The 27482-nt window shown below is 43.2% G+C and overlaps 1 protein-coding gene across 5 annotated transcripts in view; it reads right to left on the bottom strand.

Annotated features, from left to right (window-relative positions):
* Nucleotides 1-96: 96 nt before the first annotated feature.
* Nucleotides 97-27482, bottom strand: part of PAX7 (paired box 7) — a 150671-nt gene continuing 123285 nt past the window's right edge. For 4 of the 5 annotated variants that reach the window (XM_075329333.1, XM_075329335.1, XM_075329332.1 and 1 more), the window contains exons 8-9: nucleotides 6082-6328; nucleotides 97-2141 (exon numbers count right to left, since the gene is read on the bottom strand). In XM_075329333.1, the coding sequence (XP_075185448.1) occupies nucleotides 2026-2141; nucleotides 6082-6328 (363 nt within the window). In that variant the 3' untranslated portion in view covers nucleotides 97-2025. Of the gene's footprint in view, nucleotides 2155-6081; nucleotides 6329-27482 lie in introns of all 5 variants that reach the window. The other variant, XM_075329336.1, reaches the window with a different exon arrangement.

Raw genomic sequence — 27482 nt, 5'->3', positions numbered from 1 at the left:
CCTCCCACACGGCACCGATGGGGATAATTGTCCAGTCTGAATCGTAGGATATATCTTTTACTACATCTCAATGAACAAATACAACACAAAAGAGGGTAGGCTTCATCTTCTTTAATGCATAACAGCAATGCCTGAGGTACACAAAAAACATACACAGGCAGTTAACCCTGTCACTGCTGGAGAGGATATCTGGAGCTTGCAGACACCCATGGGAGGCAGTGAGGGTAAAACAAGTACAAGTTTATCTTTCTAGTCTACAACTTAATATAGCTGAATAAATTATAGTGGGATTATATATATATGTATGCACATATATATATATATATATACACATATATATGTACACGCTTGAAGTGACATGAAATCAGACACAGAAGTGACAGTTTGTATGGAATGCCTGCTAGTGCTATTGAAGAGGGTCCTGTGGTGGCGGCATTAGACTAAAGGCTTAGAAGCAGTTAATATACAGTTTTAGGTGGGATGCTGCAGCCATGGCATAGTCCATGTGTTTCCAAGCTGCATCCCTCTAATGTCCATTTTATAGAAATATATATAAAAAAAGAATGTCAAGTGTCCATATGTGCAAGTGACAACCGCTCCATTTTTGTAATTTTTTTTTTATCTCCGGTTGGAATGTCTCTTTCTTTATATTGTTTTCTTGTTGCCCTTCAGGGAGGTCGGTAAGAGCACATTGTCTTCTAATATGGGATAAGAGTCTTTTGTAGTGAAAACATTATTGGTATCTTAGGAAAAAACATGCCCTTTGCTCCCCTTTATTCACCACCAAATCCCCGTATCAATATTTTTCTCTGGAAACATAATATATAAATTGTTTTGAAGACATCACATGTTTCATATACATCCACCTTACTATACATCTCTTGTGAAGATATTCACCGGAATGAGCTTCAGCGCTGGACTCATCTGGATCCGGTTAACTATGTACATATCATAAACCAATAGCTGAAACATGACAACAAAGCCGATCGCGGTCTCCTCAGCAAGTATTTCAGTGGAATAGCAATATGTTCCTATTGGTCCACAGTACCCCTGTAACGACGACTGCTGCAATTTTAGACCCCTTGTGATCTATACGCGACTGTGTGGAAAGTGTTCGTTTATAGACTTGCACCATCGTATATTTTCTATCATCTTGGAATGTAAGGAAATGAAATATTACTACATAGATATATTGAACGGGCCACGGGTGTGATCCTTTTATGGTTTTGTAGAAAGTAAGAGAAACATTTTATACATTTAGTTATGACATCTTCATATAATTTAGCAGATTAATTCCCTAGATTTTTATCTGACCTCCGTCCACGCATTGTTCCAAACAGTTCATGTGTATGAGACATAAGAATAGTGAGCACGCGACTACTTCTGTGTGACTGGATGAACTTGGTCCAACCTTTTTTGTTATTATGGGACTTGTTTCAATTTTTACAACATTGTCCTAATTAATATAGAAAGTAGTCATTGAAAAGAATAACTAACTTCCTTAAATTAAAAAAAAAAAACCAAAAAAACATTTCTCCGTAGTATTTCTTGTTACTCTTTTTAGTGCTTTTTATTCCTTATTTGCTCCATGGAATGACTATGGGAGTGTTTTGGGGGTTTTTAAGCACAAAATAATATATGGAATGAAATGTGGTGAATGATAAAAAAAAAATGTTCCACATCTGGCTGTAGCGTCATGGCCGATTTTTGCCTCATTTAAGCCTTGCTCTTATGTATTTCACAGCCGATTGGTGCTCCAATTCAAAGCCAATTGGTTCATATGTCCCAAAAATGAATTGGCTGAGAAGGTGGGACAGTATATGAGATTACTCCATAATCATCCAGAAGTGTCTTGAAACATTGTATGGAGAACTGCTGGCATTAGACGGCAATACTTTATGGCTGCAGAGAATCGGCTCTGTGTTATTGTCTCAGTAGATGATAGAGGATGGGCACTAATGTTTACTGAAAGGTGTAGAGCCCCCTGGCACCGCTGCTCGTTGTATCTACTGGGGTGTAAACTCTTCAGTATGCTTGTCCAGTTTCTACAGGTAAAAGGCCCAAAACTGCAGAGTGTTCTCCAAGCTTCATCCGGCGCTGCGTGGACAGGCTGACGTTTTTAGCCAAGTAATCAACAGCAGCTGGAAAATAGATCTGAAACAGTTAGTGAAGGGTTAAGAAGCAGTTATATACACAAATGATTTATTTTATTTCATTAACTTTGGTCCAAAATATTTCAAGAAGACTTGTGAACACAGAATAGGCAAAATATCCCAACTGAAATGAATAACAAATCTATTTAAAAATGATTGTGCAGCCTATTAGACAATACAGAATTAAGGGGGCTTTACACGCAGCAACATCGCTAACGATGCCGGATGTGCGTCACGGAATCCGTGACCCCGGCGATATATCGTTAGATACGTCGCTGCGTGTAACGGGGCTTTTAGGCTAGGAGTTTACATTTCACTGCCTTTAGGTCGGCAGGACTAATTGCATTGCAGATACTTAGTGTTTTTCACTTATTTACTCAGTTTTTATATCACGTTAACCTTGTAATATTTCCATTTCACTGATACGTCACATAAATAACTCAGATGCCTTACAATACAAAGGCTCTTCGTTCCTGTTAATGTTCCAAATTAAATTAATAGTGATTTAGAAGTTACTGCCAATAAGTAAAGAAATCTGAGTCGTCAGTGGTGTGTCAGCTGTATCCTTAGGGGAGAACTCGTCCAGACAGGACGCTTATTAGAGTTGTCATATCCATTAGGTTTCCTTTCACGCTTCTGTGTCCTATCAGTATGGGCATCAGCGATAGACCTGTGTGTGCCAAGTGCCCAATAATGTCTATGGATCTGGTTAGGCAGAAGAATATTATGGATATATGTGTCATAATATTATCCAGGTACAAATTTCCACTGTTTATATTGGAAATTACATACCAATATTTATTATTTTATTTATGTCCTTCATGAATTAGTGGTATAAGAAGTGTTAGTGTCTACATACTACATTATGCCATGACGTCACCATGCTGCAGTTTATTTTGAGCATTATTGATCGCGTTTTTGAATCGCCACTTGTCTACGGTCTCCCAAATGAAAGCATAGCAGTGCCGGTATGCCCGAGGCTGGGGTTGGAATAGATTCTTACTATTAATTGCAGGTGTGCCCCTAACATGCACGAGGTGGGAGAAAGGTCGGGGTCAGCGCAGGAGCAGAGGCGGCTGAAACACATGGTATTCATTGAGGCTTGAAAAGTAATAGACCCTTTTATTGTTGAAACCATCTGTACTGCTTGGTACTGACTATGGCATCCATAAGAAGTAAAGCGTGTCCTCACCCGAATCACAAAGTGCAGGATGGGCCCCGTGTAAACGCTGTAACAATTTCTATATGTGGCTCAATTGATTCATAATCAGATAAGTTGTAAAGAAAATCACAGATTTATTAGTGACATTCAGAATTTTTTGGGCATTTTATTGAAGCACATGTCAGACATGTGGAGGTGAAGAGAAAACAAATGTGTCTATCGTAGCTAGTGAGATAGGCCAAATTTATTGACTTAGGCCCTGTGCGCACACTGCGTTTTTACCCACTTTTTTGCTGTGTTTATGCTGGAGAAATTTCTTGAGAAAATGGTTGTAACCTTTCTGCAGACATTCCCCAGCAAAACCTATGGAAAAAAAAATAGCTGTGCGCACACTGCGTTTTTTTCTCAAGAAAATTCTTTCTGCAGAATTTCTTGAGAAAAAGAATGTGCAGTCACTTGTTTTCCGCAGGTACCTGCGTTTTTTGCCATAGATAATGGTAAAAAAACGCAGGGACCAACCTGCGGGAAAAAAGCGTTAAAAATGTATGCATTATTGGTGCGTTTTTTGAACGCAGGTGCGCTAATCTTTCACTCTCAAAAAATGTTTTGAGAAATTTCTTGAGAAAAATCCTTTTTCTAGTGCGCACAGAGCCTTACACTTTTTTCCTATACTCCTAAGTTCATGGATCTTTTGATATTTTATAAAACTTTTCTCTTGTTTGTAAAAACACCAGGGGCCATTGTAATAACCGGATCATTCCTCTAAGGCCCCCTTCACACGTCAGTGATTCTGGTACATATGTGCTTTTTTTTTATACGTACCAGAATCACTGACATACGCAGACACATTATAACCAATGGGTCTGCTCACACATCAGTGATTTTTCACTGAACGTATCTCCGTGCAGCGTACACCCATGTCCGTGATTCTGCACGGAGACAAGTCCGTTTTTTTTCTGGCATCACTGATGACCCACGGACCACACTATGGTGTGATCCGTGTGTGGTCCGTGAAACACGTACCAGAAAAACACTGACATATTAAATAATAAACATTTTCAACTCACCATTCCAGCGATTCGCTGTGCAGCCTCCGCTCTCTGCAGCTCCTGCCCGGCTCATGAATATTCATGAAAGCAGGAACAGCCGACCCGGAAGAAGCTGCAGAGAGCCGTGGGCGGACGCTGCAGAGCCGAGGAGTTCAGCTCCATGGACAGCAGGAGCGAAGGCAGGTGAGTAATGTCCATTTGCAATCACTGATTGCACATGGACAACCCACGTGGGCTGTGAATCACGGAACACGGAGGGACATGTGCGTGTTTTACACGTCAGTGTTTTTCACTGACGTGTGAAGGGGGCCTAAATGTGCTGCCTCTTTTTCTATATTTGATGCTTGTTGATGACTGTTGGAGAAATTCCATAGAAGCATGCACTCATGTCTCAAATTGCCAGTGCCGCTGGTTTCCTTTAGTTTCTTTTGAGGGTTTCTTCAGTGATATTCACTGATCGAAATATTGAAACTGCAAAGCTTCCCCTATCTATCACAACTTTAATCACAGCATGTAGATTACACACGATTGCCATCCGTGTGCTTTGTGATTTTCACGACCCTATAGACTTATATGAGCAATTTTGATCTACTGTATGAGTTAAATAAAAAATGGACGTGTCTCTACGATTTTTTTTTGCATATACACGGTCTGCAAAAATGTGAATTTGTCACTAGCACTATAGAGTTTTATGGGTATGTGTTCTATCCTTAAAAAAAACACAGGACGCGCACGTGATTCACAGATGTCTGAATGAGGCCTTAGTGTGGTTGTATTTTACATGTCACAGATGCTACGCAGCCCCTTCCATCTCTGACTGTTATTATGCATTCGGTAGCACTTCGGTTGTCCTATAATATACAGTTATTTAATGCATTGACAAAGCTTGCAATGGAATATTCATTATTGTATCTCATAACTTGGGCAGCACAATGGCTCAGTGGTTAGCATTGTTGCTTTTTATAACTGGAGTCCTGGGTTCAAATCCCACCAAGGACAACATCTGCCAGACGTTTGTATGTTCTCCTAGTGTTTGTGTAAGTTTCCTCCTGGTTCCTCCCACACACCAGAGACTTACAGAGAGGAGAGGGAATTTAGACTGTGAGCTCCAATGGGGACAGTGATGATCATGTCTGTAAACGCTACGCAATATGATGGCGCTATAAAAGCATACGAAATAACTACAAATTTGTTACATGTAGATTCTCTTAACAACGAACCTGCACAAGAAAATGAAATACTGATTTTTAAAGTCTGCCATAAGTAATAAGGTATGTGAGCTGTATAGTATAACTATACACAAAGAACAATTAGGCTATGTGCGCACGTGTGCGTATTGCATGCAGTTACGCTGCGTTCTGCACCGCAGCGTAACTGCATGCGTCTTGCGTATCCCAGCACATTCTATGAAGATTGTGCAGGAGACGTGCGCACGTGGTGTATTACAACGCAGCGATTCGGCTGCTGCCCGAAGCGTGCGTTCTAAGAAGTGACATGTCACTTCGTTCGTGCGCTTTGCATGCTGTCTATAGGGAGAGGCAGCATACAGAGCGTACGAATTCTGCAGGCACCAGGCGCTTCAGAACGGAGCTTTTCAGCTGCGCTCTGAAGCGGACCTTTTGTGTGCGGTGCAGAGCGCACACGTGCGCACATAGCCTTACAGTGACTTCTGTAACAAGTTATCCTTATTCACAATCAATGATTTGATGACACTTACTTTGTCCATACTGTCCATACTGGTAACTTGCTACTGGATCCATGCTGTAACCTGTTGTGCTATAAGTGGGTGCACAGTAGGACTGGGATGTCGAGAGGCTGTCCACGGATTTGATGGAGTCACTGCGCTGGCTGCAGCTGGCCGAGAGGGAGTTACTTGTTTCCAAACCAGTATGCAGAGGAGAAATTGAAAATTCTGACTGGGACTGTGGGGCCACTCCGCTGGGACTACTGAGGATGCTCATTACCTGTAATAAGTGCAAGAACATTAATCATAAACCATGCTTTAAACTGCAACAACCTAAGGTCTTATTCACACATAGCATTTTTGATCAGTTTATGACACGTGTTTTTTGTGGGTAAAAAATACAACTTTATAGATTAAACGCAAAATGAAGCAGATTTCTAAAATCATTTACTTTTTTTTTTTCCTTGCATCTTTTGACCTGTGGTGTGCATTTTTTCTTTTACGTAGCAGCATGTCAATTCTTATCCCGGTGTCACACTTGCGAGTGCCTCTTGTGTATCTCACGCAAGTCTCGCACTGCGTCACCCGGCACGGACTCACACTCTCCTCACAGGAGCGGGACGGTTGCATGCATCTCTATGCAGCTGAGACGCTCCTGTGAGCAGAGTGCGAGTCTGTGCCGGGTGATGCAGTGCGAGACTCACACGAGATACACACGAGGCACTCGCAAGTGTGACACCGGCCTTACAGCATTTTCACTGCAGTTTTTCCCCTTTTGATTTGAAAATGGTTTAACATCAAAAACACATAGGCTATGGCTGTAAAAAACGCAGCATAAATTAAGTATTCATGGAGAAAAACGCATCATAAATGCTACTTGTGAACTTACAAAAAAGTGTAAATCGATAAAAGTCTATAAAAATATTGTCAAGTGTAAAGGAAAATTAACCCAATAAGATGTGAGAGATTTCAAAAGGAGAGAATAACCTAAGAAGTTTACATTCAAAAGTAGATTGATACAATGCTTAGAAGATTTACAGTTCTAAAATTACGATAACTGATTACAATAGATCATATTGTCTTATATGTATGTATTGGAAAAGAATCTATTTATTTAATGCATGAGATTTTTTTTTCCTTATAGATTTAAAAGGGACTTTCCACTTTCTCAAACAGTGTTCTTATTGTTCCATTACTGTAAAATTGAAAACTGATACAGCTTTGCTAATATACATGAAATTGTGTACACAATGGCTACAGAGACCTATGCGTCTCCATGGTAACAGACTACAAACAAACTGTGTTGTTCAATTCTACAATAACGCTCGCTTCCAGAAGCTATCCGCTTCTGACTAACCTAGCATACAATCGATATGTTTGCAACAACTGTGGGATGGATGGCAATGTGAAAGCAGAATGAGACTACACAGTTTGTTTGCAATATGTTACCATGGAAACATACAGATCTGCAGAGAAGCTGCAGACACACAAGATTATTGGCAAAGTTGCTTCTTTTTGTTTACATTTTAGATGCATCAAAACAATGACAAAAGCTGCAAAGGTGGATCTTCTGTATTTATTACTGAGTCAGCTCTGAATTCAAGACAGCTTTCATTTAATGAATGTATTGGATGCCACTAAATTAAAGCACCATATTCTGGTTAGCTTTGTCTGATGGCAGCAGTACCTCTCAAGGCATTGGCATGGAGGGATAGAAAAAAGTAAACATTAGAAACCAACCCATTCGTTAGGACTTTTATAGAAATTAATGAAGTTATCTGCCTGTAGCTGTGTGCAGGGGAAATACCGTATCTACATTGCAATTTGTCTTTTTCTGGGTAATGTCATGGTTTGTGCCTTGTTTGGCGACTTTGGTCCCACTTCATGAAGTCGGGCGGTCTGCATGCCAGTTTTGAGGAAATGTGCATTGGACTAAGCTGCGCCTCTTAATGAACGTTTTGCATTTTTTTGCTGAATGTGCGCCAGTGTAGGAAATGTACAACAGTAAAGGATTGCAGGACATTTGTGATGTAAGTTACTATTATGGAATAATAACCCCTTCCTAAAACTTGCTGGAGCTGTCCAAGACTGGCATAAAAACGGCAAAAGTCGCAACATTTTTGCACAGCTACAAATTCTGCAAAAATGTTGTGACTTCTAAAAAAAAACGTTTTACTCCATAGTTGTAACAAAACCTATTTCATTAAATGAATCAGCTGCTCACTCTTCTAATAACCAGTATGGAGCATCGAGACGATCCACTCAAGTTGTGAGTTTTTGATTGGCCAGTTACTTTCTTTTCCTCTGTAATCATGGCAATTGCTAGTCCTAAACATAGACACATGCCTTGTCCTGCTCCTGACCCCTGTACTTTCTATCCTTCCTCATGACCCCTTTTTCCTACCCCCTGCACTTTGCCAAAAACTTGTGTAGCAGTTCCGCTACAGACGGGAGAAGAGGAAGAGATGGAGATGGCTGTTCTTCTGGAAACAGGTTAGGCTATGTGCGCACTAGGCGTTTTTGCCGCGTTTTTAGCGGCGTTTTTTACCGCGTTTTTGTGCTGAAAACGCAGTGACATTGCTTCCCCAGCAATGTCAATGGGTTTTCAGAAGTGCTGTCCTCACACAGCGTTTTTTTTTTAGCTGCGTTTTTGTGGTGACCACAAAAACGCAGCATGTCAATTATTTCTGCGTTTTCCACTGCGTTTTTCACTCATTGAATTCAATGAGATGTTAAAAACGCAATGAATAACGCATATAGCCGCGTTTCTATGACTAAAAACGCAGCTATACACGCAAGGGGTGGGCACTACAGTGACGTGTACAGGAAGAGGATTCCTTCTGTTGGTAAACACAGAAGCAGGAATCCTCCCGGTACCGTCACCGCTGCTTCCACCTCCCGTCCTGTGCATGTCAGCTCCGTGCTGCGCCATGTCTGGGCGGGAGGTGGAGGCAGCGGCGAAAAACAAAGTGAACAGTAGAAAAAAAAAATGTCATATACTCACCTGTCCGCAGGGTCCCGATGCCATGCCCGCTCCCATCTCCTCCCGGTCCCGCCGCTCTGGCTGTGTGCAGTCTCCCCGGTGCAGGACCTTGCTTGCAGGACCTGGCTGTGGATCACCTGATGCAGTCACCTGACGCATCAGCTGATCGTAGTCTCGCCGGCTTTTTCGCGCCCGGCCGGCTATCAGCTGATCCTGCCGTCAGGGGACTTCATCAGCTGATTACCGGCAGCTCTTGCAGCGATCGTATAGGATCAGACTCCTGTCCAATCGATCGCTCCAGGAGCTGCCGGTAATCAGCACAGCACATAAGTGAGTATGTATTTTTTTTTTTTTTTTTTCTACTGATGCATCAGCTGATTGTATAATCGGCTTTTATACAATCAGCTGATGTGTGATGTGATTCAGGCACTTGATCCTGACATCATCTGATCGCTCTGCCTTCCAGCAAACCGATCAGATGATATTGGATCCTGATTGGACGGCGCGGGACCCTGACCCAGGATTACTGCGGAGGGGGGTTTATTTCAATAAAGATGGAGTCACTAATTGTGTTGTGTTTTATTTCTAATAAAAATATTTTTCTCTGTGTTGTGTTTTTTTTTTTATCATTACTAGAAATTCATGGTGGCCATGTCTAATATTGGCGTGACACCATGAATTTCGGGCTTAGGGCTAGCTGATAATATACAGCTAGCCCTAACTCCATTATTACCTAGCTCGCCACCCGTCACCAGGGCAGCTAGAAGAGTTGGATACAGCGCCAGAAGATGGCGCTTCTATGAAAGCGCCATTTTCTGGGGTGGCTGCGGACTGCAATTCGCAGTGGGGGTGCCCAGAAAGCATGGGCACCCTGCACTGTGGATTCCAATCCCCAGCTGCCTAGTTGTACCCGGCTGGACTCAAAAATTAGGCGAAGCCCACGTCATTTTTTTTTTTAATTATTTCATGAAATAATTAAAAAAAAAGGGCTTCTCTATATTTTTGGTTCCCAGCCGGGTACAAATAGGCAGCTGGGGGTTGGGGGCAGCCCGTAGCTGCCTGCTGTACCCGGCTAGCATACAAAAATATGGCGAAGCCCACGTCATTTTTTTTTTCTTTTTGGGCAAAAAACTGCATACAGTCCTGGATGGAGGATGCTGAGACTTGTAGTTCTGCAGCTGCTGTCTGCTCTCCTCCATACACTAGTGAATGGAGGATGCTGAGACTTGTAGTTCTGCAGCTGCTGTCTGCTCTCCTGCATACACTAGTGAATGGAGGATGCTGAGACTTGTAGTTCTGCAGCTGCTGTCTGCTCTCCTGCTTACACTAGTTAATGGAGGATGCTGAGACTTGTAGTTCTGCAGCTGCTGTCTGCTCTCCTGCATACACTAGTTAATGGAGGATGCTGAGACTTGTAGTTCTGCAGCTGCTGTCTGCTCTCCTGCATACACTAGTTCTGCAGCTGTCTGCTCTCCTGCATACAATGAACATTTTGAAGAAGGAAATGACATCAGACCTTTTTTTTTTTTTTTTTTTTCATCAACAATCTTTAATGGCATTGTGCACTGATTGAAAACGCAGTGAGCAAAAACGCAGCAAAAAACGCACCAAATCGCGGCAAAAACGCATGCGTTTTTGCCGCGTTTTTTTAGCCGCGGGTGCGTTTTTTAGACAAAAACGCACATAAAAACGCAGCGTGAAAAAAACGCCTAGTGCGCACATAGCCTTAATGTGATTTCTAGAAGTGTTTGAAGCTGGGGTCTTGAGGAAAGGGCCGTATAATCCCCTGCAGTACAGGGGGGTTCCACCTCGCCTCAATAATGTATTACTTCTTAGTATATTACCATCACTAACCAAAAATCAATTGCAAGGCGACATCTGTAAGACTTTATCTGCAGGGATATCAGGAGCCTGTCAGTCTGTCTGATTGGCAGCTTTCCCTCCCTCCCCTACTTTTTCTGTCACCCCTTTCCTCTCTCTCTGCACCGCTGCCCCAAATCAGTCACACTCTATTTAGATTAACCTTTCGACTGCCTGACAGCATAGAATGCTTCATGTAACCCCAGGCATGGTAGGAGTTAACTTTGTTACAAATATCTAAGGTGGGAAATGTCCAATATTCTGTTTATGATTTCTCAATGCAAACAATACATTAAACCTATAAGTGTCCTTGGTTTCATGTACCTGATGTTTAAAGCTCCTAAAAAGATTTAAGCAAAGGCTACAAGGACTACATACCAAGACAGCGCAGAGATAGCTAAGCCGCGTGTAACTGTTTAACCCTTATATGCCGCTAAACAGAGACGCCGTTCTCAACCTTGCCCATAGGTCACTTGCTTGGTAGTCGGAGATGTGTTTTCTCTGACGCTGGGATATGTCCTCTTACTGCCCCTTCCTCTATATCTTTCCTCACATTCACTCTTATTTCCCTCAGCAGACATTTTTGCCCTCAGGAGGTTTCATCATCCTATCCGTACTTTAAAAGAAGAGGAGTTAAAAAAAAATGTAATTAATTCCCTCTATTTCTGAGCTGGGCCTGAGGGTCTGTGTCCGCGGAGGCTCCAGCCAGGGAAATCTGCACCCTTTATGATAAACCAACTCGGCTTTAGACGTTCAAGTGCAATTAGGATCCCCCATCTCGAGACCATCAGCTCCTCCAACTTCTTGGGCCGCAGGAGGAAGGGAAATTGAGCTGCAGAGAAAACTACATGAAAGTGGGAGATAGGGATGAAAGACTGTCCCTCGTATACAATGCGGACAGGAGCCTTATATTATCTCTGTGGATATAGGATCTGCAGTATGCAAGGATATTAAGAGATTAAACACTAACTTTACAGAAAATAACACTTTCTTGCACTCAGAGGGCATTCCAATTCTCTGAAAAAGCTGATATAAATAATAAATAACTACATACACTGTACTGCATGTGTATTCCAGTGTAGAGGTAATAGATGACCACATATAGGTGTATTACAGTATAGAGGTGATAGATGACCACATATAGATGTATTACAGTATAGAGGTGATAGATGACCACATATAGGTGTATTACAGTATAGAGGTGATAGATGACCACATATAGATGTATTACAGTATAGAGGTGATAGATGACCACATATAGATGTATTACAGTATAGAGGTGATAGATGACCACATATAGGTATAGTGCACTGTACAGTTGTATTACAGTGTAGAGGCAATAGATGGCCACATACAGGTGTATTACAGTGTAGAGGCAATAGATGGCCACATACAGGTGTATTACAGTGTAGAGGCAATAGATGGCCACATACAGGTGTATTACAGTGTAGAGGCAATAGATGACCACATACAGGTGTATTACAGTGTAGAGGCAATAGATGGCCACATACAGGTGTATTACAGTGTAGAGGCAATAGATGACCACATACAGGTGTATTACAGTGTAGAGGCAATAGATGACCACATATAGGTGTATTACAGTGTAGAGGGAATAGATGACCACATACAGTGGTATGCAAAATTTTGGGCAACCCTAGTCAAAATAACTATTTTGAATAGTTAAGCAAGTTGAAGATAAAATGATCTTTAAAAGACATAAAGTTAAAGATGACACATTTCCTTTGTATTTTAGACAAAACATTTTTTCCTACATTTACATTTTTAAATGAACAAAAAAGGAAAATTGACCGATGCAAAAGTTTGGGCGTCATGCATGGTTAGTACCTAGCAGTACCCCTTTGGCAAGTATCACAGCTTTTTGTAGCAGCCAAGAGTCTTTCAATTTTTGTTTGAGGGATTTTCATCCATTCTTCTTTGGAGACGTCTTCCAGTTCTGTGAGACTCCTGGCTCGTCTTGCATGCACTGCTTTTCCTTGGAGACATCTTCCAGTTCTGTGAGACTCCTGGCTCATCTTGTATGCACTGCTCTTCCTTGGAGGCATCTTCCAGTTCTGTGAGATTTCTGGCTCGTCTTGCATGCACTGCTTTTCCTTGGAGACATCTTCCAGTTCTGTGAGACTCCTGGCTCGTCTTGCATGCACTCCTTTTCCTTGGAGACATCTTCCAGTTCTGTGAGACTCCTGGCTCATCTTGCATGCACTGCTCTTCCTTGGAGACATCTTCCAGTTCTGTGAGATTCCTGGCTCGTCTTGCATGCACTGCTCTTCCTTGGAGACGTCTTCCAGTTCTGTGAGATTGCTGCTCATCATGCGTGCTCTGCTCTTTTGAGGTCTAGGCAAAGAGTTTCAATGGTGTTCAGATCAGGGGACTGTGAGAGTCATTCTACACCTTCAGCCTTTGAGGTTGTCTAAGTGGATTTTGACATGTCTTTCGAATCATTATCCATTTGTAGAAGCTATCCTCTTTTCTTCTTTTTTCAACTTCAGCTTTTTTACAGATGGTAACAAAAAGGAAAGAAGTCCAGCTCACCGATCAGCTGATTGCTGTTAAATATAAATGTCCTGCGCACGGAATGGTCTGGCCACCAAGTAGAAACTTAGAAAGAAAAAATTCCAGCGCTGTCCAATAAAAATACTCCACTTTATTAGAAAATTATTAAAATCCAGCATAACATCTCATGATATAGATCTCAGTGAGAACTACGCGTTTCGACACTAGGTTTTAGTCATGTTCTGCCAACATGACTAAGGCAGAACATGACTATAAGAATATGACTAAGACCTAGCATCGAAACGCGTAGTTCTCACTGAGATCTATATCATGAGCTGTTAAGCTGGATTTTAAGAATTTTCTAATAAAGTGGAGTATTTTTAGTGGACAGCGCTGGAATTTTTTATTTCTAACTTTTTACAGATGGTGTTATGCTTGCATTGAGAATTTGGTGAAATTTCATTGAATTCACTCTTCCCTCCACCCGTGAAATGTTCCCTGTGTCATTGGCTGCAACACAACCCCAAAGCATGATTGATCCACCCCATGCTTAATGGTTGGCGAGATGTTCTTTTACTGAAACTCAGTGCCCTTATTCTCCACACATACCTTTGATCATTCTCTCCAAAAGAGTTCTATTATAACCTCATCAGTTCACAGGACTTGTTTCCAAATTGCATTAGGCTTGTTTAGATGATCTTTTGGAGACTTCTGATGCTGAATTTTATGGTGAGGACGCAGGAGAGGTTTTCTTCTGATGACTCTGCCATGAAGGACATATATGCGCAGGTTTCTCTGAACAGAAGAACACTGTTGCACAACTCCAGAGTCTGCTAAATCTTCCTGGAGGTCTTTTGCAGTCAGTCAGGGGTTCTGATTTGCAACTCTCACAGACATTTTGCTTGATCTTCCAGACCTTATCTTGACCTCCACTCTTCCTGATAGCCGCCATTTCTTAATTACATTTTGAAAGGAAAGGGCAACTTGAAAATTATGTGCTATCTTTTTATTGCCGGGCCTCCGCCATTTTTATTTTCAGAGTGCTAGGCAGCAGCTTAGAAGAACCCATGGCTGCTTTTTTTTGGCACAAGGTTAGAGGAGGCTAGGTTTATATAAAGCTATGAAATTTGCATTACCAGACCTCTCCTAATGATGATAGTGAACAAGCCATAACAAGCCATAAGGATAATTAAGGTCTGAAATCTTGGTCACAGTTATTGAAGCACACAAATCTACAAGGGTGCCCAAACTTTTGCATCAGCCCATTTTCCTTTTTGAAATTTTTAAAATCTAAAAGATGATTTATTTTGTTTATTTTTTGCCTAAAATACAAAGGAACTGTCATCTTTAACTTTATGCCTGTTAGAGATCATGTCATCTTTCACCTGCTTAACTGTTCACAATAACAGTAATTTTCACCAGGGGTGCCCAAACTTTTTTCATGCCACTGCTCAGATGGGACCAAAGGAGAACTTTTTGGGCTAGATGCAAAACGCTATGTGTGACAGAAAACTAATATTGTACATCACAGTGAAAACACTATTTCCACAATCACACATAGTGGTGGCAGCACCATGCTGTGGAGATGCTTGCCTCAAGAGGGCTGAATACAAATGCACATCACAATTTTCAGATTTACATATTTTTTTAAAATATTTAGAAAATCAAGTGTGATTTCCCTTGGGGAATCTGCACCATTTCTGCATCTCTTAGTAAAAATAAAGTGCATTTTTTACGCCATTTTTTACATTTGTTTTGGTGCCGTTTTTTCCTACTCATTAGTAAGGGTGAAATCTGCAGCAAAAACGCTGAAATAATTGACATCCTGCAGATTTAAATCTGCATCAAATCTGCAAGTAGAAAATAAGCAACGTGTACATGAGACTTCAGAATTCTAATTTTCTTTGCTGGCTTGAGGAAACTTTTTTGGTTTTTGATAAAACGCTGCAGAAAAATCGTAACAAAACCTCAGCACGTGCACAGGCCCTTACACTTCACAAATACTTGCTACTTATTGTTAGTATATCACATAAAATCCCACTAAAGTACATGTTTGTGGGTGTAAGGTCTGGAGCTGGTTCCAGGTGCTGTATTTACATATAGAGCTGTTGCTGTGAACCCACAACAAACGGTCAAAGGAGGAGAAACCAACCATCGTTAGGCTGAAAAAAAGCGAAGAATAAATTTGTCAGAGAGAGCAGAAATGTTAGAAACGACCAAATCAACAGTTTGGTGCATTCTGCAAAAGAGACCACTGGAGGACACCAGGACGTCCCCGGTAGACACCAGTAGTGGATGACCACAGAATCCTTTCCATGATGAACAAAACCCTTGACAACATCCCCCAAAGTGAAGACCGCTCTCCAGGAAGATGGTGCTTCAGGATCTCAGTCCACCATAAGGAGAACCTGTCATGAGCGCAAATACAGAGGGGTGACCACAAGGTGCAAATACAGAGGGATCACCACATGAGGGCAAACCATTCATCAACTTGAAAATAGGCTGGATTAGACTTTGCCAAAAATATCTAAAGAAGCCGACCACTTCTGGAAAAGCCGCAGAGGACAGATGAGACTAAGATCAACCTGTACCAGAATGATGGAAGAAGACAGTCTGGAGCCTTGGAGGGGCTCCTGATCCAGGACATAGCACGTCCTCTGTAACACATGGCGGGGCCAGTGTGCTGGCTAGGTATGCAGGGCTCCAATGGCCTTGGATCACTAATGGTTATTTATGATGTGACTGATGACAGAAGCCGCCGGATGAATTCAGAAGTGCACAGGGAGAGACTTTCTGCTCAGATTCAACCAAATGCAGCAATGATTGGACAGCGCTTCACAGTGACATGGACAATGACACAAAACATCCTGTAAAGGCAAAGAAGTGGGATATTCTGCAATGGCCGAGACACTATCAGATCTCAGCCCCATCGTGCTGCATTTCACAGGATTGAGACAAAACTTAAGGAGAAAGAACCACAAATAAGAAAGTGAAGTCACCGCAGTAAAAGACGAAAAGCCTCACACGGGAGGAGACTAGTGATGGAGACGTCCATGGCCGGAAGCCTCACACGGGAGGAGACCAGTGATGGAGACGTCCATGGCCGGAAGCCTCACACAGGAGGTGACCAGCGATGGAGACGTCCATGGCCGAAAGCCTCACACAGGAGTAGACCAGCGATGGAGACGTCCATGGCCAGAAGCCTCACACAGGAGGAGACCAGCGATGGAGACATCCATGGCCAGAAGCCTCACACAGGAGGAGACCAGCGATGGAGACGTCCACGGCCGGAAGCCTCACACAGGAGGAGACCAGCGATGGAAACATCCATGGCCAGAAGCCTCACAGAGGAGGAGACCAGCGATGGAGACGTCCATGGCCGGAAGCCTCACACAGGAGTAGACCAGCGATGGAGACGTCCATGGCCAGAAGCCTCACACAGGAGGAGACCAGCGATGGAGACGTCCATGGCCGGAAGCCTCACACAGGAGGAAACCAGCGATGGAGACGTCCACGGCCGGAAGCCTCACACAGGAGGAGACCAGCGATGGAGACATCCATGGCCAGAAGCCTCACACAGGAGGAGACCAGCGATGGAGACATCCACGGCCGGAAGCCTCACACAGGAGGAAACCAGCGATGGAGACGTCCACGGCCGGAAGCCTCACACAGGAGGAGACCAGCGATGCAAACATCCATGGCCAGAAGCCTCACAGAGGAGGAGACCAGCGATGGAGACGTCCATGGCCGGAAGCCTCACACAGGAGTAGACCAGCGATGGAGACGTCCATGGCCAGAAGCCTCACACAGGAGGAGACCAGCGATGGAGACATCCATGGCCAGAAGCCTCACACAGGAGGAGACCAGCGATGGAGACGTCCATGGCCGGAAGCCTCACACAGGAGGAAACCAGCGATGGAGACGTCCACGGCCGGAAGCCTCACACAGGAGGAGACCAGCGATGGAGACGTCCATGGCCGGAAGCCTCACACAGGAGGAAACCAGCGATGGAGACGTCCACGGCCGGAAGCCTCACACAGGAGGAGACCAGCGATGGAGGCATCCACGGCCGGAAGCCTCACACAGGAGGAGACCAGCGATGGAAACATCCATGGCCAGAAGCCTCACACAGGAGACAAGCGATGGAGACATCCATGGCCGGAAGCCTCACACAGGAGACCAGCGATGGAGACATCCATGGCCAGAAGCCTCACACAGGAGGAAACCAGCGATGGAAATGTTCATGGCCGGAAGCCTCACACAGGAGTAGACCAGCGATGGAGACGTCCATGGCCAGAAGCCTCACACAGGAGGAGACCAGCGATGGAGACATCCATGGCCAGAAGCCTCACACAGGAGTAGACCAGCGATGGAGACGTCCATGGCCAGAAGCCTCACACAGGAGTAGACCAGCGATGGAGACGTCCATGGCCAGAAGCCTCACACAGGAGGAGACCAGCGATGGAAACATCCATGGCCGGAAGCCTCACACAGGAGTAGACCAGCGATGGAGACGTCCATGGCCAGAAGCCTCACACAGGAGTAGACCAGCGATGGAGACGTCCATGGCCAGAAGCCTCACACAGGAGGAGACCAGCGATAGAAACATCCATGGCCGGAAGCCTCACACAGGAGTAGACCAGCGATGGAGACGTCCATGGCCAGAAGCCTCACACAGGAGGAGACCAGCGATGGAGACATCCATGGCCAGAAGCCTCACACAGGAGTAGACCAGCGATGGAGACGTCCACGGCCGGAAGCCTCACACAGGAGGAAACCAGCGATGGAGACGTCCACGGCCGGAAGCCTCACACAGGAGGAGACCAGCGATGGAGACATCCATGGCCAGAAGCCTCACACAGGAGGAGACCAGCGATGGAGACGTCCATGGCCGGAAGCCTCACACAGGAGGAAACCAGCGATGGAGACGTCCACGGCCGGAAGCCTCACACAGGAGGAAACCAGCGATGGAGACGTCCATGGCCGGAAGCCTCACACAGGAGGAAACCAGCGATGGAGACGTCCATGGCCGGAAGCCTCACACAGGAGGAGACCAGCGATGGAAACATCCATGGCCAGAAGCCTCACACAGGAGGAGACCAGCGATGGAGACGTCCACGGCCGTTATTGCAGCAAAAGATTCTCTACAAAGGATTAAAAAAAAATGTATTTATGGGAAAGTTACTTTCCTTTTAAATAAAATATAGTGGCGTGCAGAGCCCAAATCACAAAGATTCAGTCACTCTAAATTTCTCTGGACCTAACTGTATATACTTGCATTGTACATACATCTTATGTTTTGAAATTACAAATATTCGAATATTATATTTTATAAAACTTTAGCTTATTTTAAATTTTTAAATTAATTTACTTTATATATGTAAATATTGAAACATATATTACAGATCCAGAAGTAAGAAGGTGTACATGAACTTTAAGGAGATTTTAGTTGACTACTAAACGGTTTATGGTATAACAGAAATCAGTCAATATTAGTTTCCACTGAGTATATCGGTAGAATACTGTCTGCTGGTCGCCCTACCTCACCTTTATCTGGCACTCTTCTTGCAGGTAGCCCTCCCCTCCTTTTAATTCCTTCGGGGCCTTAGTAATGGAGAGTTCACACTGACTTATTGCTTCAAAACAAGATTTCGTGAGATATTTTGCGCTCCCCACCAGTGCCCCCCTTTCCCTTTCTGGTGGATGGTTCAATAAATGTGAAAGAGGAAGAATACAAAGAGTTGTGGGAATGACACATCCCAGCCCAGGGCGCTCTTTCTCCGGCTCAGATCAATCACAGACCGCTATCTGTTAGCCAAGCTTAGCCCAGCTCCCTAGGCCTGATCTACATGACAAGGAGGTCAGGCCTCCATAAAATATCTGAGGACAGAGAGTAGCTCCAGATAAGGAGAAGATTTGTTTTATAAAGGTAGTGACCTTTTCCTCTTGGTTTTCTGAATTCACGAGGTTTAATCCTTGATATGCCAGGATTATTTATCCACTATATAATGTATAACTTCCTAAAAGTATGTTTTGTTTTTAGTCATTTCAGATGAAGATATCAAACTTTATAAATGGCTACATTTTCTCGGACTAGTTTTGAGTCTTGGAGGAAGAGATTATAGTTATTATGTAAATATATTTCATTTAATTTCTTATGTTGTATTAATAATAATATAATAATAATATTTATTCATTTATATAGCGCTATTAATTCCATAGCACTTTACATACAATAGCAACACTGTCCCCATTGCGGCTCACAATCTAGAGTCCCTATCTGTATATCTTTGGAGTGTGGGAGGAAACCGGAGAACCCGGAGGAAACCCACGCAAACACAGAGAGAACATACAAACTCCTTGCAGATGTTGTCCTTGGTGGGAATTGAACCCAGGACCCCAGCGCTGCAAGTCTGCATTGCTAACCACTGAGCCACCGTGCTTCCGGTTCCAGATACATAGGACTGTTTTTTAGCAAGCAGGCGGTCTCACATGGTAGTTATATGCAGAACAGTCTAAAGAGACGCAGGGAACATGTGACATAACGTCATGCGATCCCGGGGAGAGTCAGTGCGGACACCGTTGGAACAGAACTGGATACAAGTATATGTATTATATTACTAAGGACAAATGTAGGGATTGAGAAGGGGCATCACAAATACAAGATTGCATGAACCTTTTATCTATGCTATTATCCTAAACTCCAGACTGCCAAACTTTGTAGAAAGTAATAGTATGAATGGTAAATTGAAAAGGGAAGTAAAGGTGTGATGCCAGGTTACTAAGTTATTTTGGTTAACTTATATACTTGATTTGTGCTTGACCGTAAACCTTAAAATGTTTGTTTTATGCAGAAAAAAAAGCGAATGCTTCTCAAAAATATTAAAGCATGAAGGCCCAGATTTATTAAAACTGGCACGTGGTATGAGATGCACTAAATTCGTGAAGAGTTGCATGCCACTTAATGAATTCAGCTCATCTTATTATTATTATTATTATTTATTATTATAGCGCCATTTATTCCATGGCGCTTTACAAGTGAAAGAGGGTATACGTACAACAATCATTAACAGTACAAGACAGACTGGTATAGGAGGAGAGAGGACCCTGCCCGCGAGGGCTCACAGTCTACAGGATCAGTGGCATGCGCCTCTATCCATGGCATGGACCTTGCCATAAAGGTTTCTCCATTTGTGGACCGTAGTATAACCTCTGATGGAAGGAACGCTGCCACTTTAGAAGAATTTGACGTGTGTAGCCGGTCCCTGTCTTGGTTCATTTCCTCCCCAACACAAAAGTTTTTTGACTTTTGAAATAGGTAAAATGTATGTTTGTCCCGTGTTAGCCAGTAGAGATAAAAAATTGTTTACAAGAACTGAAGACCTCAGCGGTTGATACCTTTTAATGGCTAACTGAAAAAATAGTAATAATAGCAGCTCCAGACTACGCAGGTCTCTTCTTCAGGCTCTTGCCATAGTGATAGTTCTGCTTCACATAACTTGTTTTATTTACTGCCCCATTCTATGTCCTGTTGTGTATAAATATGTGACTCTTCAGATTTTGTGTTATATTGAGCCTGAAGAAGAGGCCTGCGTAGTCTCGAAAGCTGCTATTATTACCATCTTTTCAGTTAGCCATTAAAAAGGTATCAACCACTGAGGACTTCAGTTCTTTTAAACAATTTTTTGGCTTTTGAAAGGCATTTATGCTAATTTTCTGGCGTAAACACTTCAGTGTATTGGCCCAAAAAGGCTTTTGGTAAGTAACTAGATCTTAAGTTTCTGTGCGCACTCGGTAAATGTGTTTCTTAAGCAAAATACGCACCCTCTGGCATAAATCTGCGGCAGTAAAACGCACCCAAAATCCGCATGTTTTACCGCGGTTTGGTTCAGATTTGCCGCGGTTTTTAACTATTATCAATGGCAAAACCGCAGGTATCTGCGGAAAAGAAGTGACATGCTGCTTCTTTTGCTGCAGAAATTCTGCAGCAAAACCTGTAGGGGGATAAAAAAGCAGTGTGCGCACAGCATTTTGGATTTCCCATAGATTTTGCTGGGGAAAGACTGCAGAAAGGTTCTGAACAAAAAAACGCACCTTTTCTGCAGCAAAAACTGCGGCAAATCTGCAACAAAAAACGCAGTGTGCGCACAGGGCCTAAAGGCTCTAATGGCAATGTGATGAATCTTCTCTTTTTGGTAGAAGTAAACTGAAGAGACTTCTGCATGCACCCACATAATGTTTGAACAGCAATCAATGAATATACCATAGTAGTGCCATATAGCGGATTCCTTCTTTGGCTGTAATTTCTCTAGTGCATGTACATATGTCTTCCACATACAGAAGCAAATGTAAATAATCATCATCCACACCACGTATTAGTCGAAGATGCAACTTTTTTTCCTCCATCCAATATGTAGCATTTATAGTGAGAATTGTTGCATAAATGCAACAAACGTTTGTATCCTATCAGATGAATCAATCATATTATTGATCAGATTTGTCTACATTGTTCTTTTATGATGCCACATCTGTGTGAAGGTCAATGTGCTGCCCGATGTATCTTTTTACCAGACAGCACACGTACCAACTGAATATATCCTATTCTGATGCTCAACACCGGATCAGAAAAGGACATGCTGCGAGGCTCACGGCTCTCATTCTCAGATCCAGCATTTTCGCTGACGTGTGAACGGGTCTATAAGAATTTCTGGATCTGCAGAAAAGTCAGACAACACTCAGATGTGGGCAATTTGACAAGTTGGGTACAATAACTTACAGGGTTTGTTTTGTATGTATCCATTGAATTGTTTTTGATCTAATTTTATCAACATCTGTAACTTTCCTCCAGTTTATCTTATAATTATCTCCAGCTCGTAGTCACTTTTTACCCAAAGATTGAAAGTTTTGTAATAGTAAGAAACTGAGACTAAAAAAAAACAAACAAAAAAAAAATTCCAACAAAATACAACAGAATAATATGAAGCTGAAAAAAAAAAGAGGAAAGCGAGCAGATTGAAGAGGGAGGGGGCCGCGAAGGAGGAGGCCTAGTGATTGTTTGAAAGATATGACTATTTAGAGAGAATGACTGCATAAATTTAATTAAAGCGTTTTCACGCTGCAAATGGCTGATTGTAATTATGTTCCCAGCCTCACTTAGCAGAGAAGATGTTGCCTCTTTGTGTAATGAAGGACAGCGAGCAGATGACAGCACCTATTCAGCAGGCTCTTTGTGTCAGGTGTTGATCTGTAGGATGAAATCGGGGGGAATGAGGTTGCAAAGATCGAACCAGACTCTGTGATAGTCATCCATAAGCAGGGTTTAATAACGATTATTATTACTATAGATACAATACAATGCACCATCTTTCATACATTGGGACTTCTTTTGAATGTATTGTTTTCTGTTTATTATGTATTGGTTTACAACATATTGTTAACATACTACACACAATTTTTCTGAAGTTATAACCTTATGCCTCGCCTTTACTTTCACTTTTTTAACTTTGTGTTAGGCTATGTGCGTACTTTCCGTTTCCACCTGCGTTTCAGGTGCTTTTTAGGTCCATTTTGAACTGCAGCGTTTTCATTTTCCTGCAAAGTCTATGGGAAATGTGGATTTCTTGACCGCACTTTGCGTTTCCAAATGCAGCGTTTAATTTGCATAATTTTGGGCAAAAACTCTGCGTTCAAAGAAGCAGCATGTCAGTTGTTTTTGCCATTTGGGCTGCGTTTTGGTAACATTGAAGTCAATGAGAAGTTGTAAAAAGCAAGCAACATCAATATTCCAGTGTTTTACCTGCTTTTTAGGTGCAGAAAGAATGCGTTTTGGACTATATAAACGCATGCTCTTCTGACATCAGAATAATGAAATGATATGTCCCTTTACACTCACTCATAGTCCGACAATTAAAATAATGAAAAACATATTTTATTTGCTATTTTAGCCTTAAATAGTTTAAAACCGCTATAATTAAATGAAATATAACTATTTTCGTTAAGATTTCAATAATTATGTGTTCCTTTTTTTTCCCTTTTTTTTCATTGTGTTTGACTGTTTAAACTTTATTTAGCAGTGTCTTAATGTTCAAAACGCATCTGTCTAAACGCAATGGAAAAGCAGGTAAAAAGCACTAAAAACGTGGCTAAAACGCGGTAAAAACGCAAATTAGTGGTCAAAAGCAACTTTGGCAAAAGCAATTTCTGCAAAAGGATGCGTTTAGAACTGCAACTAGGGCGACGCAAAGTGCGCAGATAGCCTTAGGGGTACTTTGCACACTAAGACATCGCAAGTCGATGCTTGCGATGCCGAGCGCGATAGTCCCCGCCCCCGTCGCAGCTGCGATATCTTGTGATTACCTGCCATGTGACGTCGCTCTGGCCGGCGACCCGCCTCCTTCCTAAGGGGGCGGGTCGTGCAGCGTCACAGCGACGTCACACGGCAGGCGGCCAATAGAAGCGGAGGGGCGGAGATGAGCAGGACGTAAACATCCCGCCCACCTATGTCCTTCCGCATAGCCGGCGTGAGCCGCGGTGACGCAGGTAAGGAGATGTTCCTCGGTCCTGCGACGTCATACATAGCGATGTGCGCTGCCGCAGGAACGAGGAACAACATCGGACCGTCGCTGCAGCGAAATTATGAAAATGTCGGACGGACACTACACTAATGATATGATTACGACGCTTTTGCGCTCGTTAATCGTATCAAAAAGGATTTACACACTACGATATCGACAGCGACGCCGGATGTGCGTCACTTTCGATTTGACCCCACCGACATCACACCTGTGATGTCGTAGTGTGAAAAGTACCCCTTAGTTGTAGGCTGTCAGATAAACCCTTGCTTGGCTGATATCTATCATTACCTACACCTTCCATGCACTCTCAACTAGACCAAGCATGCATGTGATTTGATTGGGAAAATGGCAAGAAGATGCTTCCAGATTTTTAAAGGGAATCTGTCACTAGGTTTTTGCCACCTAATCTGAGAACAGCACACTGTAGAGGCGGAGACCCTGATTCCAGCGATGTGTCACTTACTGTGAAGCTTAGTGCCGTTTTGATAAAATCACTGATTAATCATCAGAAGATTATCATTAAAGGACTATTTGACATGCATATGTATGAGCTCTGTATAGATCTGCAGCAGAGGAAACATTATTTGTATCAAAATCACAGCAAATAGCTCAGTAAGTGACACATCGCTGCAATCAGGGTCTCTGCCTCTACATTATCTGCTCTCAGATGGAGGAGCAAAAACCTGGTGACAGATTCCTTTTAACATATCCATCTGTACCTCAACATCATCTATTAATGGGGCGACATGGTGGCTCAGTGGTTAGCACTGCAGTCTTGTGGTGGATCAGTGGTTAGCACTGCAGTCTTGTGGTGGATCAGTGGTTAGCACTGCAGTCTTGTGGTGGATCAGTGGCTAGCACTGCAGGCTTGTGGTGGCTCTGTGGTTAACACTGCAGTCTTGTGGTGGATCAGTGGTTAGCACTGCAGTCTTGTGGTGGATCAGTGGTTAGCACTGCAGTCTTGTGGTGGCTCAGTGGTTAGCACTGCAGTCTTGTGGTGGATCAGTGGTTAGCACTGCAGTCTTGTGGTGGATCAGTGGTTAGCACTGCAGTCTTGTGGTGGCTCTGTGGTTAGCACTGAAGTCTTGTGGTGGATCAGTGGTTAGCACTGCAGTCTTGTGGTGGATCAGTGGTTAGCACTGCAGTCTTGTGGTGGCTCTGTGGTTAACACTGCAGTCTTGCAGCACTGGGGTCCTGGGTTCAAATCCCACCAAGGACCCCATCTGCAAGGAGTTTGTGTGTTCTCCCATGTTTGTGTGTTTCCTCCCACATTACAAAGACCTAGTGATAGGGACTTTAGATTGTGAGCCCCAATGGGGACAGTGTTGCCAATGTATCTAAAGTGCTGTGGAATTAATGGAGCTGTATAAGTGAATAAATATTATAATTTGTAGGTCCTCATCCATATTAGAAGTATTTGGCAATGATCTTTTAGAAAGGCTCATTCCTGGGTATCGTGTAAACAAGGCAGAAAACGGCTGTCTCCTGGCTTTGTATACAAAAATTTTGATTTTCTTTTTCTCCAAAAGGTGAACTGCTAAAATGCATAAAGTGACAATATTTCTGTGCCTGTCCATGTATAGACAATCCTGCCTTTGTTTACAGATACATGTATTGCACACTCGGGGGTTGTAACTATTTCCACCTCAGGGAAAGCCTTGACAGGAGTTTGTGAGATTCTTTTACACATGTTCTGGAAGCCAAGTGTTGCATGCGTCTGAGTATGAATATCTGTGTGTGAGCAACCAGAGAGCTGCAGGCACATAGTCTCATGAGCTAATTGAGGCAGATTAGGACACAGATTGGCAGTGACAGAAACTGGGCAGTGACAAGGAGGGGACAGTGAGGGCCGATTAACACCCGCGAAAACAAGCTGTCACATCTCACAAGACGTTAAATCTGCACAGCACTGAAACGCGTCAGCTCCATTAACCTCCTTCTCCCCCAGCTCTGTCTGTCCATCTATCTCTATTTGCCCTAATTTAATTTGCAAGAACTGTTACTTCATTTCTCACTTTAAAGCCCTTGTATTGCCTCATTTCATAGCTGTTATAGTATTAAAATTGTAAGCTTTGGGTAACGTCTCCACGTGGGCAAATGGCGTGTGCAGATGACAATACTAAACCAAAGCTTTGTAATTCTGTTGATCCTTTTTTCCCCCCTGTTTATCATTAATTAGTAGTCTACGATGCTAGCTTGTAAATAAAAGTGAAGACCCCGTCGTGGGCAGTTCAGTGGGCTTCTCATGTGTTCTGATAAGTATTCAATGATCTTTTTGTAAACCAGTTTCCAATTGTAACTATAAATATGATTTTAGACATTTGTAAACGCAGTTAAATATTGCCAACCTCTGCTCGCTGTGATACATAGCATTGCGTTGTGTGACGGATGCAACGGATGCGTTGCATATAGTGGCACAACGCATGCTACAGATCGTACAAAATAACGCAATCCGTTGTAGTTTTTTTTCCTTGACTTTACACATCTGAGCATGCGCAGTTGTGTAAAGACAGCTGCGTTAACGGAATCCGTCAAATGACGCAATCTAACGGAATCCGCCATCATAGGCGTCCATTATAAAAACAACGGACGCCTAACGGATTCCTGCAGGTTGCTTTTTTTGACACTCCGCCAAGCGCAGAAAAACGCTACATGCAGCGTTCCATCCGCCCGACGCAGCGTCAAAATAACGACACTGCGTCGTCCAGCGGATGCAACGCAGACACTTGCGTTACAGTGCGTCATCCATACAACTCTATGGAGAATAGCGCAGTCCGTTAACGGACTGCGCTATTCTCCATAGTGACGGAATGCGCTGAACGCAAGTGTCAAACTAGCCTTATACGTATAGATGAGGCGCTTTATACATCCATGTTGTGGCTATGTGTGCACGTTGCGTTTATTCCTGCGTTTTGGCTGTGTTTTAAACTGCACTGTGTCATTGTCAAAATGAATGCGTTGTGCTGCCCCAGCAAAGTCTATGAGAAGTCAGAAAATTCCATGTGTACATTGCTTTTTTTAAAGGCAGCGTTTTGGATGCCAACTATTTGACAAAATCGATGCCTAAAAAAAGCAGCATGTCACTTCTTCAGTGCATTTTGGTTGCATTTTCCCCCCACCCACTCTCTCTCTGTCGGTTGGTCTCTCTCTCGGTCTGTCGGTCTCTCTCTGTCGGTCGGTCTCTCTCTGTCAGTCGGTCTCTCTCTGTCAGTCGGTCAGTCTCTCTGTCGATGTAGGTCTCTCTCTCGGTCGGTCTGTCGGTCGGTCTCTCTCCCTCTGTCGGTCGGTCTCTCTCTCTGTCAGTCTCTCTCTCTCCCCCTCTCCCTCCCTCTCTCATACTCACCGATCACCGACACGGCGCTGCATGGCTGTGACACTGCAGCGGCTTCTCCTGCTTCTGAAAATGCCGGCCGCTCATTATTCTATCTCGTATTCACTGCTTCCCCGGCCCACCGGCGCCTATGATTTGTTACATTCAGACACGCCCCCACGCTGAGTGACAGCTG

Source organism: Anomaloglossus baeobatrachus, chromosome 11, assembly GCF_048569485.1.
Source record: "Anomaloglossus baeobatrachus isolate aAnoBae1 chromosome 11, aAnoBae1.hap1, whole genome shotgun sequence".
In the NCBI taxonomy this organism is placed as follows: domain Eukaryota; kingdom Metazoa; phylum Chordata; class Amphibia; order Anura; family Aromobatidae; genus Anomaloglossus; species Anomaloglossus baeobatrachus.
Note: the sequence above shows the minus strand (reverse complement) of the source record. Positions and strands in the feature narration are given on the sequence as shown.